At 35.4% G+C, this 18,817-nt stretch overlaps 1 protein-coding gene and 1 long non-coding RNA gene across 4 annotated transcripts; one reads left to right on the top strand and one right to left on the bottom strand.

Moving 5' to 3' along the window:
• On the bottom strand, positions 3,337-4,442 carry LOC110265434. Its single transcript, XR_002351580.1, has 2 exons — positions 4,399-4,442; positions 3,337-3,458 (listed from the first exon to the last, which is right to left on the bottom strand). It is a non-coding gene; the product is annotated as an uncharacterized LOC110265434 (long non-coding RNA).
• LOC107613631 (protein FAR1-RELATED SEQUENCE 5-like) lies at positions 11,018-17,337 on the top strand. 3 transcript variants are annotated; one of them, XM_016315722.2, is made up of 5 exons: positions 11,018-11,597; positions 12,324-12,443; positions 14,103-16,316; positions 16,562-16,629; positions 17,087-17,337. In XM_016315722.2, exons 2-5 carry the CDS (start codon positions 12,345-12,347, stop codon positions 17,175-17,177), a joined length of 2,472 nt encoding a protein of 823 aa, XP_016171208.2. In that variant the 5' UTR covers positions 11,018-11,597; positions 12,324-12,344; the 3' UTR covers positions 17,178-17,337. The 3 variants fall into 3 exon arrangements, with proteins under 3 accessions (XP_016171208.2, XP_020964833.1, XP_016171209.2); XM_021109174.1 differs by having other exon boundaries at positions 11,019-11,597; positions 12,324-13,009; XM_016315723.2 differs by lacking the exon at positions 11,018-11,597 and having other exon boundaries at positions 12,321-12,443; positions 14,026-16,316.

The following is an 18,817-nucleotide window of genomic DNA, read 5'->3' on the forward strand; positions in this document are numbered from 1 at the left end:
AAAAGAGAGAATATATAAAGAGAAACAATAAAAATTTCATAAATAAAATAATAACATGTATGAAGAGTAGGATTGATAAAAAAAAATAACTTTTTAGGATTAATGGTTGAGTACTAATTTGTGAATATAAAAGCTAAAATTTTTTGTTTTTTCTAAAGTTGAGTTTGAGTACAAAATCACATTTGCGTTCACAAGAAAAAAAATAGCCAAAAAAATACTTTTTAAGATCCAAACGTTGAACAAAATACACCCATAGTATTATAGTAAGGCTTGTTTGGTAAGGGATATTAAGACTAAGATGGGAGAACTGAAACTTAATATTGTGTTTGGTGGTCAAAGCCCAAAATTTCAGTCTTTTTTGTCTCCATTTTCTGGAGATATAAATGACTACAATTTTAGAAATGGAAAATAAAATTTTAATAAATAATTTTTCCAAATATCCTTATCCCAAATTAATAATTTTAAGTTTATCCTCGTTCAGTTCTTCCTTTGTTCTATCATCCCCGTCAGGACTATCACCTCTCACTTTCCAACTCCACTATCACCACATTTCTACCGTCATCCTCTTTGCAATCCATCACCATCAACACTCCAACAATGATAAATCACAACCAAGTGAAATTACATTAATATCATTTTCTATATTATATATAAATTATAATATACTAATGTATGTAAATTATTTTTTAATAAAAGATAAATATGTAATTGTATCTTTTTTATTCCTTTTTTATCTGTTTTTATCTCATGGGAGAAGAAAAAACATTTGGTTGTACGTCATTCTACTTTTTTTCATTTCCTCTTATTTTTTTTTGGTGATCCACATGGAAGAAATTTTAATTTTTTACTCATTTTTTTTTCTTTAATTTTTCCCCCTCAAATTCCCTTGAAACAAGCACTGTGTAAGAAAGGAGTTAGACTTTTATAATAAAAATATTTTAATAATTTTAAATATTTCGATCTTTATTTTTAGGTTAACCAAATAAAAAAAATTAAAAATATAATTTAATTCTATACACTTTATACTAAAGGAAAAGTCTAGGGGCCAGCAATTTTTGTGTTTTTAGGTCAACACTTAACCATCAAAACAAAAGTGAGTGATTTCCCATCATTAGATGTAATCTCACACCATTAAAAACACTATTGATGACCAATTGATGGTTACAAAATACCAAAATTACTGACCCCCTAGCATTCCTCTATACTAAATACAATATATGATAATATGAATACATAATTTATTTTAATTTCTATCTTTCCGTCCTTATTTCTTTTTCAGTTTCAAACGCAGTCAAATAGTGTGACATAATATTGTCGTGCAATACAAAATTCTTAAAAGTTATAATAGATGTTCGTTAGTTAGGACTGCAAACTTAATTGTTTATCAACATTATTTGTAAAAGACCATTTATCATAACTACAAATATATTCTGAGCCTTCATTTTTTATTAATGAGGCTGATAAAGAAAACGTGAGGTGTCACGGAATGAAAAATTTCCCATCCCTTGATCAAAGATCATAGAAATTAATTAAAGAATGGAAGTAAAAATGGTGTTATTTTCATATATTGTTGCATGGAATATAATCTAAAAATGTGGATCTGTAAAATTTAGTAACCTGCAAAACGTAAATTACGTTTTGAGTGCACTTAAAAATGGCAGAGTTGCGTACATCAGTCACCTGCTGCAAAATGCAGGATGTGTTTGGCAAGGAAGGGAGTCCAAAAAACGAAACGTCAGCAGCTTTTGACAAATCTGGGGTATCACAAAACGCAGGTTGCGTTTAGCTTCGAATTTTTCTTCACTGTCATTATTATCTTCTTCCCAATCTATATTCTCGAGCTCATCAACATTGACCTCCTCGCCGACCGTGCCCAACTCTGACTGCTATTCGAACTCAACGTACAGCTCTATCGATGCACATGAAATCGGGTTTGTTGAGAAATACATAACATCTGCTGCATACTGACATCGTCAGTGATGGGCATCATTTGAAACTGGATCAGCCCACCAAATACTTGTACAGGATTCCTGTATAAAATGTTGCTCACCCTTTTCAAAATGTGGCTTTGAATGTTATTACAAAGTCCATTTTGCAACTCTACAAAACTCATGGTACATGGAATAGCAAATGATAACGAACATTCACAAACAAAAGTTACTCCCTCATGTGTATTTGGTATAACCTCACCGTTATAATATACTCGCAAGTTTGCAATATTTTTCATAATTGCAACCTCACCTAATCCGATCTTTTTGACACACCTAACTACCAAAAAAACTCAAAACTACGACATATGTGCAAGAAAGAAGAATACAATGAGTAGAAATGGAGTGAGGCAACCTGAATGAGAGTGTTGCTTCATATTTATAGGCCGGACTCTTACTTAAAATATATTTTTTAAACAAAACGCAACATGCGTTTTTAGTTTCCAAAAAAAGCTAACAGCCCATAAAACGTAACCTGCGTTTATTAAAAAAGCTGACACAAAAAAGTTAAACACAAAATGCATTTTGTTACTTCAAAAAAAATTTTTTTATGCCCACATCAAAACGTAAGCTACGATTGGGTTTAAAGGAAATTTTTAAAAAATTAAAAAGCTTTGCAAAAACAAACGCATGCTACATTTTGTCTATTTCTCTCAAAAAATAAAAATAAAAACAAAACTAAATGTAAGTAGAAATATTGGTCATACATCCATTTTATTGCACACCACCAACATCAACACTAACTCCATAATGAAAAAAATGAGCCCAAAGATCAAGACGCCTATAAATCAATAATTAATTAATCATTATATTTGGCAGGGCATAGTTACCAAAAAATGATAAAAAAAAATGGTATAAATAAGGAAGATGTAACAAATAAAATAGAGAAATATAAAGAGAGAGATATTAATAGTGTGGAAAGAAAGAAGAGAATGTTTATTGTTGCTGTGTGTATTACTTCGGAGCAAACCCCTATTTATATACATATAAGGGGTCACCTTTTTCAAACTTCATTAATGGTAATCTCTAGGGGTGTAATCGGTTCGTTTTGGTTCGGTTTTGGACCGAAAATCAACCGAACCGATCTGATCGGTCCTATAATAATACCAACCATTTGGTTAGTTGCTGTTTGGTCAACCGAACCGAACCGAACCAAACCAACAGCGGTTTGGTTCGGTCAGTTTTTTTTTGTTTTTTTGCACCTAATGATCAGAATTTAAATTATCATAAAATAAAGTTTAAAACCTTCAATAAACTAGAATAACAAGAGTATATCACATCCAAATTCAATACAAATTCAACTTAATTAAACATAAAACAAAGACAACTAAAAATGTCTAGTAAAACAACAAAAATAAACACACTTTAAACTGAAACAGTCACTTTATAACAAATAAAAACCAAACAGCCACCATGCTTAATCTGAATCCACACCAGATTCATCATCATCTTCTCCAGTTGGTGCAATTTCTACAAAAATAAAACAAAAAAAATCAATATAGATTATAAACATAATATAAATTATAAATTATAAACATAAACCATAAAAGGAACTATAAATTTCTTTTTTGCATACCTAATTCAAGTTTTTCAAACTCTTCAATAAGCTCCTCAAAATCAGTTGTCATTGGAGAAGCACGAAGCCAATTTTGTGTGCATATCAATACCTCAACTGTCTTTGGAGTTAAAGAACTCCTATAATTGTTAAGCACTCTTCCACCAGTGCTAAAAGCGAATTCTGAAGCAACAGTCGAGACCATCATTGCTAAGACATCTCTAGTTATTTAGGATAAGATAGGATACTTGCTAGAATTTACTTTCCACCAATTCAATATGTCAAAAGTATTTTGATCACGTGGCTTCTCTAAACCATCCATCAAATACAAATCCACCTCATTCTTGTTGATGATCTCATGAAAATGCACCTCCTTGAAAAAATCACCAGCCATGTTGCCATCAGGTACTCCCACATCTGATGCACCTTCCATTATTGTTGAAGTAAAAGATCTACCCCCATTATCTACATTATTGCCTTTGTGCTACTTGCCTAAATTATTGCATGAAGAAATTGTAATGTACTATCAAATGTAAACCCATGTGCCATGTACTTATTTCTAAGCTTCATTGTGAAAGAACCATGGTTCTAAATTAAGTACTGTTTAGATTGATAACTCAAAACAAAGTGGAATAAATAAAACAATTGAGTAATATCACGTGTGAAGAAGGTTTTAACAAGGTTAAACTCTTTATTTACTCTCTAGATTAAGTACTCTTTATTTTCTAAATTAAGTACTCTTTATTTAATCTTTCTGTGTTAGTGTTATCAAACCTGCATCAAAGTAATTATTGGTCTTTTGTTCTAGAAAAGACTAAGGAGTACTACTGTTCACGTTCATTTTTACTTTTAAACTTGATTTATTAAGTATGGGATACTGCATGACATAATGCAGATATAAGGACATGACAATGTTTAAAAATTGTGGTTAACTACAATATCCCAAATCCATAACTTAAAGAAAAAAGAACACCAAAAATTAAATTACGAAGATACTTAGACAGAAAAAGGTATCCAAATTCCTCAGCTTCATAGACAGAAAAAGGTACTCAAGAATATCTAATAACTTGCAATAAATTTTGAAAAAACCAAAGATCAGGGAGACAAAATCAGTCCTAAAGATTAATCAAAGAGAAAATTCAATTAGGATTCAAGTGGCCAGGTAGTGACTAAAGTAGGTAAAATATCTCTGTAATCACCAAATTTTTTTATTTTGGTTATATGAGTTAATATTCGGAATTGGAATCTTAATTGATATGATATAAAGAAGTAAAAATTTAAAAAATTAAATCATGTGGATTTATAATTAAAATTGTGATAAGGAGTATATATATACAAAGAGCTTCTTCAATTCAACGAACAACAACAGCAACAAACTTTCAATCAGCCCACCAACAAGAACATCTAATAAGTAGTAACTTCCAACAATTTGTGAAAAAATCGAGTTACCAACCTTAGAAGACGACATTGTAAGTTGCAGGAGAAGGCTCGGCGACGGAGACTGTTGGACGGCGACGAGGACTGCTGGACGATGACGAGGACTGCTCTTCGGCGACGGGGAAGAACGGCTCAGACGGATCTCGACGACGGCGAGACGATGGTGTGAAGACAGCTCTTTGCAACGCCCGTGATGGAGATCGACGACGTCCTTCACGGCGACTCGACGACGGCGCTCTCAGCTCTCTTGCTCTCTGGCTCTCTCAAGCTCTCATTCTCTCAGGGTCTCAGGCAATCAGGCATAGAGGAGAAAGATGGAGGTTGTGACTTGTGGGGTTGTGACTTGTGTTGTGGCTGCGTTGAGTGAGTAGGGATTGGGAGGTTAGAGGTTTGCATATTAGGTTAAAGGGCAAATGTGTAAAAACAAGGTTTCTGAACCAATATTTCGGTTCGGTTTGGTTCGGTTCGGTTCGGTTTTTACTGAGCCAACCGAAAACCGAACCGAACCGATCCGTTTAATTCGAAAAAAACCAGTTTTTTCGATTTTCCATTCGGTTGTTGTAAATTTCGGTTCGGTTTTGCGGTAAATTTCGGCCTGGTTCGGTAACTTACACCCCTAGTAATCTCTCTTGATATCCTAAGCAACATTGAGAAATGAGCATCCACCTCATATCCTACTCACACTTATCACAACACTTCCCCTTGGATGACCATTTAGGATTATGCCTCGTTAAAACCTTACTAAAGAAAACCCAATGGGAAAAAAATTTAGTGAAGGAAAAAGAGTACAATATCCTTTGTGATGGGGACTATCTCATTAAAAACCTTGTCAAGAAAAATCCAATGGAAAAAAAACCTGACTAAGAAAAAAAGAGTACAGTTTTCCCCTCTTGCCGGTATCATTTAATGTCTCGAAATCGGTGCATCCCAATCTCATGTACCAATCTTTCAAAGGAGGATTTTGGGAGTGACTTTGTGAATAAATCTGCCATATTGTTACTTGAACGGATCTGTTGGACATCAATTGTCCCTTGATTTTGAAGATCATGAGTGAAGAATAATTTGGGAGAAATATGCTTTGTTCTATCGCCTTTGATGTATCCGCCTTTAAGTTGAGCAATGCATGCTGTATTATCTTCAAACAGGACAGTTGGAGCTATCTTATGATCAATCAGTCCACATGATGACAGAATATATTGAATCAGACTCCTCAGCCAAAAACACTCGCGACTAGCTTCATGAATCACCAGTATTTCAGCATGATTAGAGGAGGTTGCTGCTATCGTCTGTTTCGTGGACCTCTATGATATAGCTGTACCACCATATGTGAACAGGTATCCTGTTTGAGATCTCCTTTTATGTGGATCAGACAAGTATCCGGCATCTGCATAGCCAACTAGTTGTGACTTGGATCCATAGGGATAAAACAATCTCATATCAACCGTTCCATGAAGATATCGAAAAATTTGTTTGATTCCACTCCAATATTTTCTGGTTGGAAAGGAACTATATCTTGCCAGTAAATTCACCGCGAATGATATGTCAGGTCGCGTATTATTAGCAAGATACATTAGCGCTCCAATAGCACTAAGATATGGTACTTCAGGACCAAGGATATCTTCATTCTCTTCTTTAGGACAGAATTGATCCTTTTCCACATCTAAAGATCTTACAATCATTGGGGTACTTAATGGATGTGACTTATTCATATAAAATCTTTTCAAGATCTTATCTGTGTATGTTGTTTGATGAATAAAGATCCCATTTTTTATATGCTCGATCTGCAGGCCGAGACAAAATTTAGTTCTTCCAATATCTTTCATCTCAAATTCTTCTTTTAGTGTTTTTATAATTGTTGGAATCTCTTCAGGAGTTCCAATGATATTTAAATCATCAACGTAAACAGCAATTATAATGAACCCAGATGCAGATTTCTTTATGAAAATACATGGCAGATATCATCATTCTTGAATCCGTTTTTGGCCAGATACTCAGTAAGACGATTATACCACATTCGTTCAGATTACTTTAAACCGTATAAAGATCTTTGCAATTTGACTGAGTATAACCCTTGTGAATATTCATTGGATGGTTTAGATATCTTTAGTCCTTCAAGGACTTTCATATAGATATCCCGATCTAATGAGTCATATAAATAGGTTGTTACCACATCCATTAAATGCATATGCAGTTTATGATATGCAGATAAACTAACCAAATAACGCAATGTTATCGCATCCACTACAGGAGAATACGTTTCTTCATAATCTATACCGGGCCTTTGTGAAAAACCTTGTGCCACAAGTCGGATTTGTAGCGCACAACTTCATTTTTCTCATTTGGTTTTCTCACAAATACCCATCGGTATCCAACAGGTTTTACATCTTCAGGTGTACGGACTACAGGTCTAAAGACTTTATGTTTTGCAAGTGAGTCTAATTCAGCCTTCATGGCTTCTTTCCATTTTGGCCAATCATCCCTTTGTCGAAATTCTTCGACTGATCTTGGCTCAAGATCCTTACTTTCATGCATGATATTTAATGTCACATTATATGCAAATATTTCATTGACAATTGTCTTATTTCGGTCCCATTTCTCTCCTGTGAAGACATAATTTATCGAGTTCTCGTCATTTTCACAATTTTCAGGTACCTGAACGTCTTCTGGCGTTAACATTATATCAGAATTTTGGACAACTGCAGGTGTCTCTACTATGTCTTTTTCAACAGGAATAGTATTTACCTCTTTTCGCTTTCGAAGATTTTTATCTTTGGATCCGACAGGCCTGCCACGCTTCTGGCGTGAGTTTGCTTCAGTGGCTACTTGTCCTACTGAGACATCAATTCAAATTGGGACATTTTCCGTAGGTATATAAGATTTGGTTATCCTCTTTGTATCGGAAAATGCATCAGGAAATTCATTTGCTATTCTTTGCAAATGTATAATCTTTTGAACTTCTAGTTCACATTGCCCTGATCGAGGATCTAAATGCATTAATGATGATGCATTCCAATTAAGTTCCTTTTCAGGAAGCTTATTCTCTCCCCTAAATGTTGGAAATTTTGATTCATCAAAATGACAATCCGCAAATCGAGCTTTAAATACATCTCCCGTTTGTATCTCAAGATACCTTACTATAGAGGAAGAATCATATCCAACATATATCCCCAATTTTCTTTGGAGTCCCATTTTGGTACGATTAGGTGGTACAATGAGAACATATATCGCACACCCGAATATTCTTAAATGGAAAACATTTGGCTGCTGGCCAAAAGCTAGTTGCATAGGAGAGAACTTATGGCAACTCGTTGGTCTCAAACGAATAAGTGCTGCGGCATGTAAAACAGCATGCCCCAAACCGAGGTTGGGAGATTTGTTCTCATAAGCAAAGGTCTAGCAATCAATTGGAGGCGTTTAATAAGTGATTCTGCTAACCCATTTTGTGTATGAACATAAGCTACTGGATGTTCAACACTTATTCCATTAGCCATACAATAAGCATCAAAAGTTTGGGAAGTAAATTCACCAGCATTATCAAGACGAATTGCTTTGATTGGATTTTCTAGAAATTGTGCTTTTAATCGAATAATTTGAGCCAGTAATCTCGCAAACGCCAGGTTGCGAGAAGATAATAAGCACACACGTGACCATCTCAAAGATGCATCTATCAGGACCATAAAATATCTAAAAGATCCACATGGTGGATGAATAGGTCCACATATATCACCTTGAATTATTTCTAGGAATTCAGGGGACTCAAATCCAGTCTTTACTGATGATGGCCTTAAAATTAACTTCCCTTGAGAACATGCAGTACAACAAAATTCACTAGATTTAAGAATCTTTTAGTTCTTTAGTGAATGTCCATGAGAGTTTTCAATAATTCTCCTCATCATGGTTGTTCCCGGATGACCCAATCTATCATGCCAAGTTATGAATTCATTTGGGCTAGTAAATTTCTGGTTTACAATGGCATGTGATTCAATTGCACTAATCTTGGTATAATACAATCCAGATGAAAGTGAGGGTAACTTTTCTAATATAACATTTTTATTTAAATCATGAGTTGTGATACATAAATACTCATGATTTTCCTCATTCATTGTTTCAATATGATATCCATTTCGACGAATATCTTTGAAACTCAACAAGTTTCTCAGAGACTTGGTAGATAATAGTGCATTATTTATTATAAATTTTGTTCCTCCGGGAAACAAAATTATAGCTTTTCCGGAGCCTTCTATCACATTACCTGAGCCAATAATAGTATTAACATATTCTTCTTTTGGCACAAGATGGGTAAAATATATAGTACTTTTAAGAATAGTGTGCGAACTTGCACTATTCGCAAGGCAAATATCTTCAGAATATGTCCTTGCCATTTTTCTTCAAAAAAACAAATAATAATAATAATAAAATAAGCAAAAGTACATGCACAGTAAAAATTATTCACATGAATACTTAACAAACACACATATTAAACTATTCCATCATTGATCAAATGGCCAATATTTCCTTCAAGATCCTCAAAGAAATTATATACATCATAATGAGTGGTGGAATTTTCATAATTTGGAACAAAATTTGTTTCCTTTTCTTTGTCATCCTTTTTCAAGGATGCTTAATAAATATCAACAAGGTGCCTTGGGGTACGACAGGTACGTGACTAATGGCCCTTTCCACCACAACGGAAGTATTTATCCTCAATTGATTTACTTTGCCCAATGTTTCTTTCTTTATCCCACTTCTGGTGAGATCCTTTCTTATGAACATAATTTCTTTTCCTTCCATAATTTTTCTTGTTATCAAAATCTTGCCATTTACCTCTTCTGGGATTATAATTTGCCGCATTTGCTTCAGAAAATGGGGCGACGCCAGCTGGGCGCGCTTCATAATTTCTCAAAAGTAACTCATTGTTGCGTTCAGCAACAAAAATGCAAAAAATTAACTCAGAATATTTTTAAAATTTTTTTCTCGATACTGCTACTGCAGGAGCACATTCGAGGTATAGAAGGTCGAGAAAATTTTCTCTAACATATCAGGCTTGAGGAAGTATCACCGTCTTTTGATGATTGTACCTTTCTTCAAGGCCTTTCCACAGATCTGCAGGATCTTTTAATGTGGGATATTCATTTTTCAATCATACGTCAAGATGACGACGAAGGAAAATTATGGCTTTGACTTTATCCTTCTGGGATGTATTATTTTCAACCTTAATGGTATCTCCAAGATCCATTAAATCAAGATGGATTTTAACATCTAGTATCCATGATAAATAATTGTTCCCAAATATATCAAAAGCATTATATTCAAGATAAAAGAATTTCGACATAATAAAAATTTGTTACCTAGAGTCTTCCTAAAATTTTGTTAGAGTTTCGTGCTGATAACGTGTTATAAAATAACTAAATAAATAAATAAGGAAGAGGTAACAAATAAAATAAAGAAATATAAAGAGAGAGATATTAATAATGTGAAAAGAAAGAAGAGAATGTTTATTGTTACTGTATGTATTACTTTAGAGCAAACCCCTATTTATATACATATAAAAAATTACCTTTTTCAAACTTCATTAATGATAATCTCTCTTAATATCCTAAAAATGGACATCACCTCGTATCCTACACACACTTATCACAACAGTTTCAACTTTAATCATTTCTGTATAAATTACTATATTTCTAAGGAAGGTTTTCACATGTGCCAGTCAGCTTTACTGGTAATTTGCTATGCCATGTACTATTAAGTTGCAGGTATAACTTTTGTCTTGTAGTGTCAATGTGAATGACTAAAGCAACCTCAAATTCATTAGAGAAAAGTCAAGAAAATCCTTTAACAGTAGCGGCTTCTACAACTTGGCGCCGTGCAACCCATATGTTACTATTAGATAGCTGAAAATGTTTATAGCCATAAATGATGGGCTGTTTCTTCAAAGGGCCATTCTCACATTGTTTGGGCCATATCTATGATGAAATCATAGAGAAAGGGCCATTCTCTTATGAACTCAAAATGTTTATATTTTTTTGTGAGAGTACTATACCAAATAAGAATTCTCCTGGATGGAAGACTAATGAAAGCCAAATTGAACTTTTGAATAAGGGGTTTGGGATGGTAGGGAAAAATCCAAATGAACCGTACGGTCTAGTTAAAAATCTGAGAACCGACTATTTTTTTATAACCAGTCCGGTTTGAAGGAGTTTTTTTTTTTTGTTTAATTGGAATTTTAGGGGAAAAAAAAAGATACCAAAACACCCAATACCCCCATTTCCATTCCTGTAATCCTAATCCCCCAAAAGGTAACCCTAACCTCACGTGACGGCGGCACCATAGTCGGAAGCTAACCTCACATCACCGCCACACCGCCACACCGCCGGCCGTGTCGTGTTGTTCGTGTCAACGAATACCGTGCGGCTTCAAGGAATTCACCTGCACCGCGGCTCCCTCGTCTTCATCGTGGCTTCTCCTTGCTCCGTGGCTCCTTGCGCGGGATCGTCGTCACCGTAGTAGCGTCGTCTCCGTCGTGTGCGTCCTCAACTCGGCCGGAGTCGTGTGCGTCCTCAACTCGGCCGGAGTAGTTGGTTGTCTCTGTCTTCTGCTTCCTCTGCTATGTTGGACAGGTTGGTGCTCTCCGTCTAATCGAGACGAAATTTTTTAAATTTGAGCATGACTCTTGAGAAAGGATGAGAGTATGAGTATCCATCATTGATAATTTAACCAACCGTTCTAGTATACATGACCTGGTTCTGTTTAGTTCTGATTTGGCTTCCCCATTACTAGCACTGCCTTCACAGTGTTGAAATAAAGATCCAAAGGTTTCTGGCTTTCTGCTGTTATTCACAGTCCCAAATTGCTTGTGGTTTCTGTTAATATGTTGAGTTTGTTGAGTATGAATCTGGTTGTTGAATTTTTTGAATTTTTTTTGAATTTGTTTAATTATTTAGTATGGGGTTGTTTAGGTTAATTTCTTGAAGTTCTGAATTTGTTGAGTATGAATTTGGTTGCTGAGTTTCATGAAATTTTTTATTTTGCTGAATTCTATAATATTTTTGAATATGTTTAATATTTGAGTAGAAATCTGTTTAGGTTAATATCTTGAATAGCTGAATGTGTCGAGTGTGAACCTGTTTGTTGGTTCTTTTGGATTTCTTGACTTTGTTGAGTTTTTTTACTATGAATCTGTCTAACTTAGTTTATTGAATTTCTTATATTTGTTGAGTATGAATGTGTGTGTTGAATTTCTTGAATTGGTTGAACATTTGGTGGTTGGCAGCATCGTGGCAAATGATGAGTAGTGACGCTAGAGTTGTTGAGTAATTGAGTTTGTGTGATGGGTATCATTTCAGGTAAGGGAGTGCCAGTGGAGGATGACATCGAGTAGCAGCAAGGCGGAAGACCCGTGGAAATGGAACGTGGCGATGGTCGAGATGTTTTCGCAGGCGCAAACCGATTATGCAGACGAGGGGGTATGTATGCGATTTTATCTAGTTCGCCAAGAATGAATAGGATTGGTGGTGAGGTATTGAGGTGTGAGAATACAGTTGTGAGCAACATGTAAAGATTTATTGTTAACTAGGTTGTTTAATGAGGCATTGCCGCTGTGTAGGTAGTGGGAAGGTAACATAGCTGTAGGTGTTTTTATTTTTGTGGCTCATAGATGGACAACGTGAGGGTGCTTGTTGGTTGAAATGTGCCATGACAAATTTTTTGGTATTAAAGAATGGTTTAGGGACACTGAGGAGTGGTTATGACTGGGTTAATTATGTTGCAGGTGAAGTTGTTAAGTTTGTAGGCAAGTTATTTCATCCTAATTCATTTTATAATTTTCATTTCTCGTGAAACCAATCTTTTATTAAGAAGTTCAAAATCCAGAAGAACTAAATTTACGGTGGTTAGCGAATTGAGCCATCATTATTGTGGGTGATATGCCTTTGGAGAAAAAAGATGCAGGAAAGTAAGTAAACATGGAAAGACATTTATAGAAGATGGAAACGAAAAGAGAGAAAAGAATGAGTGAATGTGTTGATTCCCTGTGAGTTTGATCGACTCTTCTCCTATCGCCACTAAGTTAATTTAAATGAATGCTTAGGCTTCTCCTATCGCCACCAAGTTAATTTAAATGAATGCTTAGGCTTTTTAGTTGGGTTCTTGAGTTAGACTCGTGAGTTTCGATTAGTTAATTATTTTTGCCGAGAAGATATTATTAAAGTTAGAATCACACCTTTTTTATAATGTAAAAATTAAGAAAATTATAAACTAGAATTTCTCTGAAACTCTTGTAATTAGGCAAAAAAATGAATCATGATTAATTAGTTAAGATTTTACACTAAATGTCAGATTAAGAGTTAATATTTAGTCTGATGATGTGATTTAATTCAATATGTCTGGGTTTTGATCTTTTTAAAGAACATTTAGTTTGAAAGAAATCGAGAATTATGACTTGAGTTTTGTTAATAACTCCTGTAAATTATAGAAAAATATATTTCATTATAACTAATTTGTAATTTATTTCATTAGTAATTGTAGGAGTTGTCAGAGAGCGTAAGTTACCGGTAATTGTTAATAATTTGTGATTTATTTTATTCAATAATTGTTAGACATGTTTGAGAGAGTAACTTGCCTTCAGTGTTTTAGAAGATGAGCATAATGTGTAATTCTATGTCAGTGAATTATGGATTTTGTACATTAAAAAATTAAAAAGAATGAGTGTTATGTGTTGTGTATCTATGAATTATAAATTTTTTTGCTTATATCCTACATCAAAGTCATGTAAAAAAGAATGACTATAAGACGTGAAATAATTGAGAGCATTAATAAATAAACGGGTCTCTTGTTAACTTTGTGTGGTGTACAATTTATGAATTTAACTAAATTAATATTCATGGACGAGTAAAGCTGAATCACATTTGCAATCTGTGGAGTGTGTGGATAAAATAGACTATGCTGAGAGTTGCAACCAAGAAATAGGAGTCGTTTATCAATTGTTAAGTGGTTTTTTGTCGACATACAACTATTTTACTCGGCTTCATTTGATGGACCTTTGTACAGGAGCTCCACCAAAATCTTTGCCAAGTTTGTGATGTATGTTTGGTTTTGCCATCATGGTCTTGTTGACCTTTTTGCAGGAAGCCTTGTTTGACCTGGGCACTGACCGTGAAGTTGTGGTTGGAGATTTGGACTGCAATAATGAGGGGGCGTCGGTTGGATATGTAGATATGGGTGGGCTTAGATCAGAAGACGTTCTTCTAATGGAATTTAACACGCCTGAGGAGGCAAGAGGTTTCTATAATAACTATAGCCGCATTAAGGGGTTTGCAACAAGACAAGGAAAGAAGGTAAGAAATATTGTCGGAGACATTGTGAGGTATACTTTTGTCTGCAACAGAGAGGGGTTCAGAGAGAAGAAATGGTTGGAGAAGACTGATAGAAAGAGGGAGCATAAAGTGGTAACTCGCTGTGGTTGTGTGGCCGAGATGAGGATTAAGAGGAAAGACGGTTGCGGAAAGTGGTATGTCTCGCGATTTACCGATGAGCACAATCATGAGCTTCTGCCGGGAAAGTTTGTTGATTTCTTGAGATCACACAGGAAAATTTCAGAGGTTGAGATTGCTCATTTAACCAGCATGCGGGATATAGGAATTAGCATTCCGAAGATCTATGAATCGTTTGCAGCCCAGCTTTGTGGCTTCAACATGGTCACGTTTACGAAGCAAGATATGTATAACGAGGTGAGGAGACAAAGAGCATTGCAGGATGGAGATGTAAATGCGGCCATTCGGTTCCTAGATGGTGTTGGTCGTGTTGATGGGAAGATGTTTTGGAGGCATAGATTGGGTCCTGGACAACACTTGTGCGACTTGTTTTGGAGTGATGGGCGCAGTCAGTATGATTATGGGGTATTTGGTGATGTGCTGGCATTCGATGCGACCTACGGGAGGAACAAATATAATCTACCCGTAGTGGTATTTTCCGGGGTTAACCATCACAACCAGACGTGCGTATTTGCCACGGCTTTAGTGTCATGCGAGTCACAGGAATCTTATGTTTGGGTGCTTGAACAATTTTTGGAGTGCATGGGGGGTGTAGCACCTAAGTCGGTAATCACCGACGGGGATCCAGCAATGCGCATAGCTATTCAAAGGATTTTTCCTACTGCTCATCACCGGTTGTGCGCGTGGCATCTTCTTCGGAATGCGACGTCAAATATTTGTGACCCACGATTCACGCAACTTTTTAAGCATTGCATGTTGGCAGACATCGAGATAGACGAATTTGAGGTGATGTGGGAGGCAATGGTTGAGGAGTGTGGCGTGAGGGAGGTTGAATGGGTACAGGAGTTGTATAGGAAGAAGTATTCATGGGCAACTGCTTATATTAGAGGAAGATTCTTTGCGGGGATTAGAACAACTTCTCGGTGCGAGTCTTTGCATGCCAAACTGGGACGGTTTGTGGAAAGCAGGTATGGCGTGATTGAATTTGTGACGAACTTCCAGAGGTGTGTGGATTTTCTTAGAGACAATGAGGATGAGATGGAATTCCGTTCGTGCTACGGGACTCCGGTCTTGCAAACTCAGTTCATAGAGTTAGAGAAGTTTGGTGCGACACGATTCACGCGGGAGATGTTTTGGAGATATCGTGAGTCGCTAAATCGGTGTGTGCGGGTGAGGATAAACGCTTGTGTTGAGATAGAAGGTGGCCAAACTTTCACTGTCCAGAAGTACCGCAAACCAGGAATGACATGGCAGGTTAAGCACGAGAATACAACGAACACCTTCACGTGCTCCTGTCTGAGAATGGAGTCCTTTGGGCTCCCATGTGTACATATACTAGCTGTTCTGGTGCAGCTTGATGCTGTCGTTATTCCTGATACCCTCGTGCTGCGACGGTGGTCGAAGACAGCAAAGATCGACATGGATCTGGAGAAGTTCCGGTGTCCGTCTGGGGAACCGTCGACAATTTACCGTACTAGGTTGGGTGCATTCTCACAATTGTGTAAGAGGCTCGGAAGGGTTGCTTGCATGAGCGATGAGGACTTCAAGGACATTTCGCAGAAGGTTGTGAACGACACGTTATCTTTGGAAATGAAGTATGGACTTCGAGTGGACAATCCCGTGTCAAATGAACCGCAACGAGGAGGAGTTAAGGATCCAGTTCGTGTGAGAACCAAAGGGACTGGACGTGGCAATCAAGCGTCTCCATCAACCGGTAGGAAGCGACGGAAATGCAGCAGCTGCGGAGGATTGGGCCATCGAAGGACTAGGTGCCCAGGTGTGGGTGCATCAGGGACAACCGGCGTTGAACTTCATGAAGTGGCAGGCACTAGCGCCCAACCGGTTCCGGTAAGACCATTTAATTGTATTATTTTTTCAGGTAAGACCAATTAATTGTATCATGTTATGGTTAGCACTAGCGGGTAAGCATTGAGTTGCAACTTTGGGAATGTGTTGTTTCCATTTTGGCAATAGGTATTGTTAGCGATAGTATGATGTGTCTCTGGGTAGTCGGCTAGTTTACATTGTGATGTGCGTTGGTTGAAACATCAACGTCGTGAGTCCATGTATACATGTTTTTGTTGATGTTGCAGGCAGATGATCCGCCGGAGCAGAGAAGGTCAGGAAAAAGGACATGCAACCTTTCGGAAACCTATCCCAGGTACTTCTGATTTTGAGCAATTACAAAGTTCGCAAGCCAGTGGTGATAGTCAGGAGGGATGTATGGTTCTTCAGGAGTAGATGATAGATAGAAGTGTGTAGTTAATTTGATCCCAAATGAAGTTATGAATCACATTATGGACTGTTAGTATGTGCCGAAGCTATGAAACACGTTATGAGTTGTTATGTCATGTTTTTGGAAATTTGCTAAAACGTGCTTGAGGAATACCAATATGTATGTCACACACATGGACTTTGATAGAGGGTACTTGGAGGGTGTCTCGTAATGTGTGGTGGCTTTTTCCAATCTTTTGGAATTTTGGTTTAATTTTCTGGAACTTAAGGGGGTGGCAGTAGGATGATGACTATGGTTGAATGACGATATTATCGTTACGTGACTCTGTGTGTTGCCTGTTTGAAGAATTTTAAAGTTGTTAAGTTTATTGTGGTTTTCTCAGCTCCCATGATGAAGACACCAACCCATTGATTAATATTTATGACTGCTTGGTGGACAGCAACAGGAAGAAAAACAAAATTGTAAAAGAATGAAAATGAAGAAAATAAGGGTTAAGAGAAGCTCTGATTCGTGCAATTTTAACTATGTTAGACATTATTGTGACATGTGCATGTGTGACATGATATATACATGTTCATATCTTTTTTATATTCGAGTTAATTATATGAATGATAAGGGGGAAAAATTTTGCAATTAAGGGACAAAATATGAGAAAATAAAAATCAACATATTTCGGATGGATAGGGATGTGACATATAACAATGCCATGTTATAGACAAGTAAAATGTACATACATGAGGAACTTACAGTTCATTCTCGTGATAAGAAAATTAAATAATTTTTTAATTCTGTCGACCTAAAAGAAAAGACAAAAAAAAGAATTCACAAAAATGTTGGAGCAATTGTATATGAGTAGGATTGTTAGAAAGGGAACACTCTAAAAGGATAACTAAACCAGAAATTTTTACTCTAAAATGCCTTCATCTTTTTTCCACCTCAGAAGGAGATATTGTCTCTTCTATCATCTAATTAGGTAACATGGCAAGAAATAGGCTTTTTAACATAAATAAGTAACTAAAATATATTAATTTCCATATGTGGCATGTACAGAAAACTTTACCAAAGTGTTAGTCATCATCTCAAGAGGAGTACTTCTAGTGGGGCTACCAAATTTAGTTGTTTTATGTGTAAAATATATTTTTTAATATTTTAAAATATAAAATTATATTTTTATTAAATGTACGATTTAAATTATAATTTTAAAATAATTAATTATATTCATATATATCAACCATTAAAAAATAAGAGTAATAAACTAAGCTGTTATTTACCATAACTGTTTATATTCATGGAGTACGTACTCAATACTAAATAAAAAAATTGAAGAAGTATGCTTATTCAATCCTAAGTTTTAGCGTTATAAATTTTACAACTAAATTGACTATATTTTTATTAGTTCTTTTTTGACTGACTTAGATTTTTTTTTGTTAAACTTGGGAGAGTCTATGTTTCTTTATACCTATATAAAACAATTCTGTTATTAATTTATTTAAACTAATTAACAAAATTTTCAATAAAGTTGACAACATTAAATATTTTATTATTCACATATCTAAAAAGATGTTTATGTAAATTCGTTAAAAATTAAAATTTTTTTTCATAAACATCTTAACATCAAAATAAATTTCACAGTGATAAAAAAATACTACTAAACATATTTATGGTTAATAACAGATTAATTAGTATTCTTATCTTTTAATGGTTGGACAGTGGTCTATATAAATACAATTAATTATTTTAAAATAGTGATGCATTTCACGTTTAAGATTATATATAAATTGTTAACTTCATAAAAAATTAGATAACTAAAAATGTATATTTATTAATCAACCTTGACGATGGTGTTAATGTAACACATGTATTTCTTCGGTTTTCTGAAACATGTATTTTTTTTTGGGTTTGTCATTTTAATTTTTATCGGATTTAATATATGGGTATATTTTGCATAAATTACTATTCGAGTAAGGAATTCGCGCTCCTCCAAATTGGGTCAACCATTTACAATGAAAAGTGGCAAAATATGTTGGTAAATTAAACAGCCTTAGATCATGAGTATATGTTACGTGAGCATGGGCATCGTTAGTTAAGTTAGATATGCACAGGAATAATTCAA

This window comes from Arachis ipaensis, chromosome B08 (genome assembly GCF_000816755.2).
Source record: "Arachis ipaensis cultivar K30076 chromosome B08, Araip1.1, whole genome shotgun sequence".
Lineage (NCBI taxonomy): Eukaryota > Viridiplantae > Streptophyta > Magnoliopsida > Fabales > Fabaceae > Arachis > Arachis ipaensis.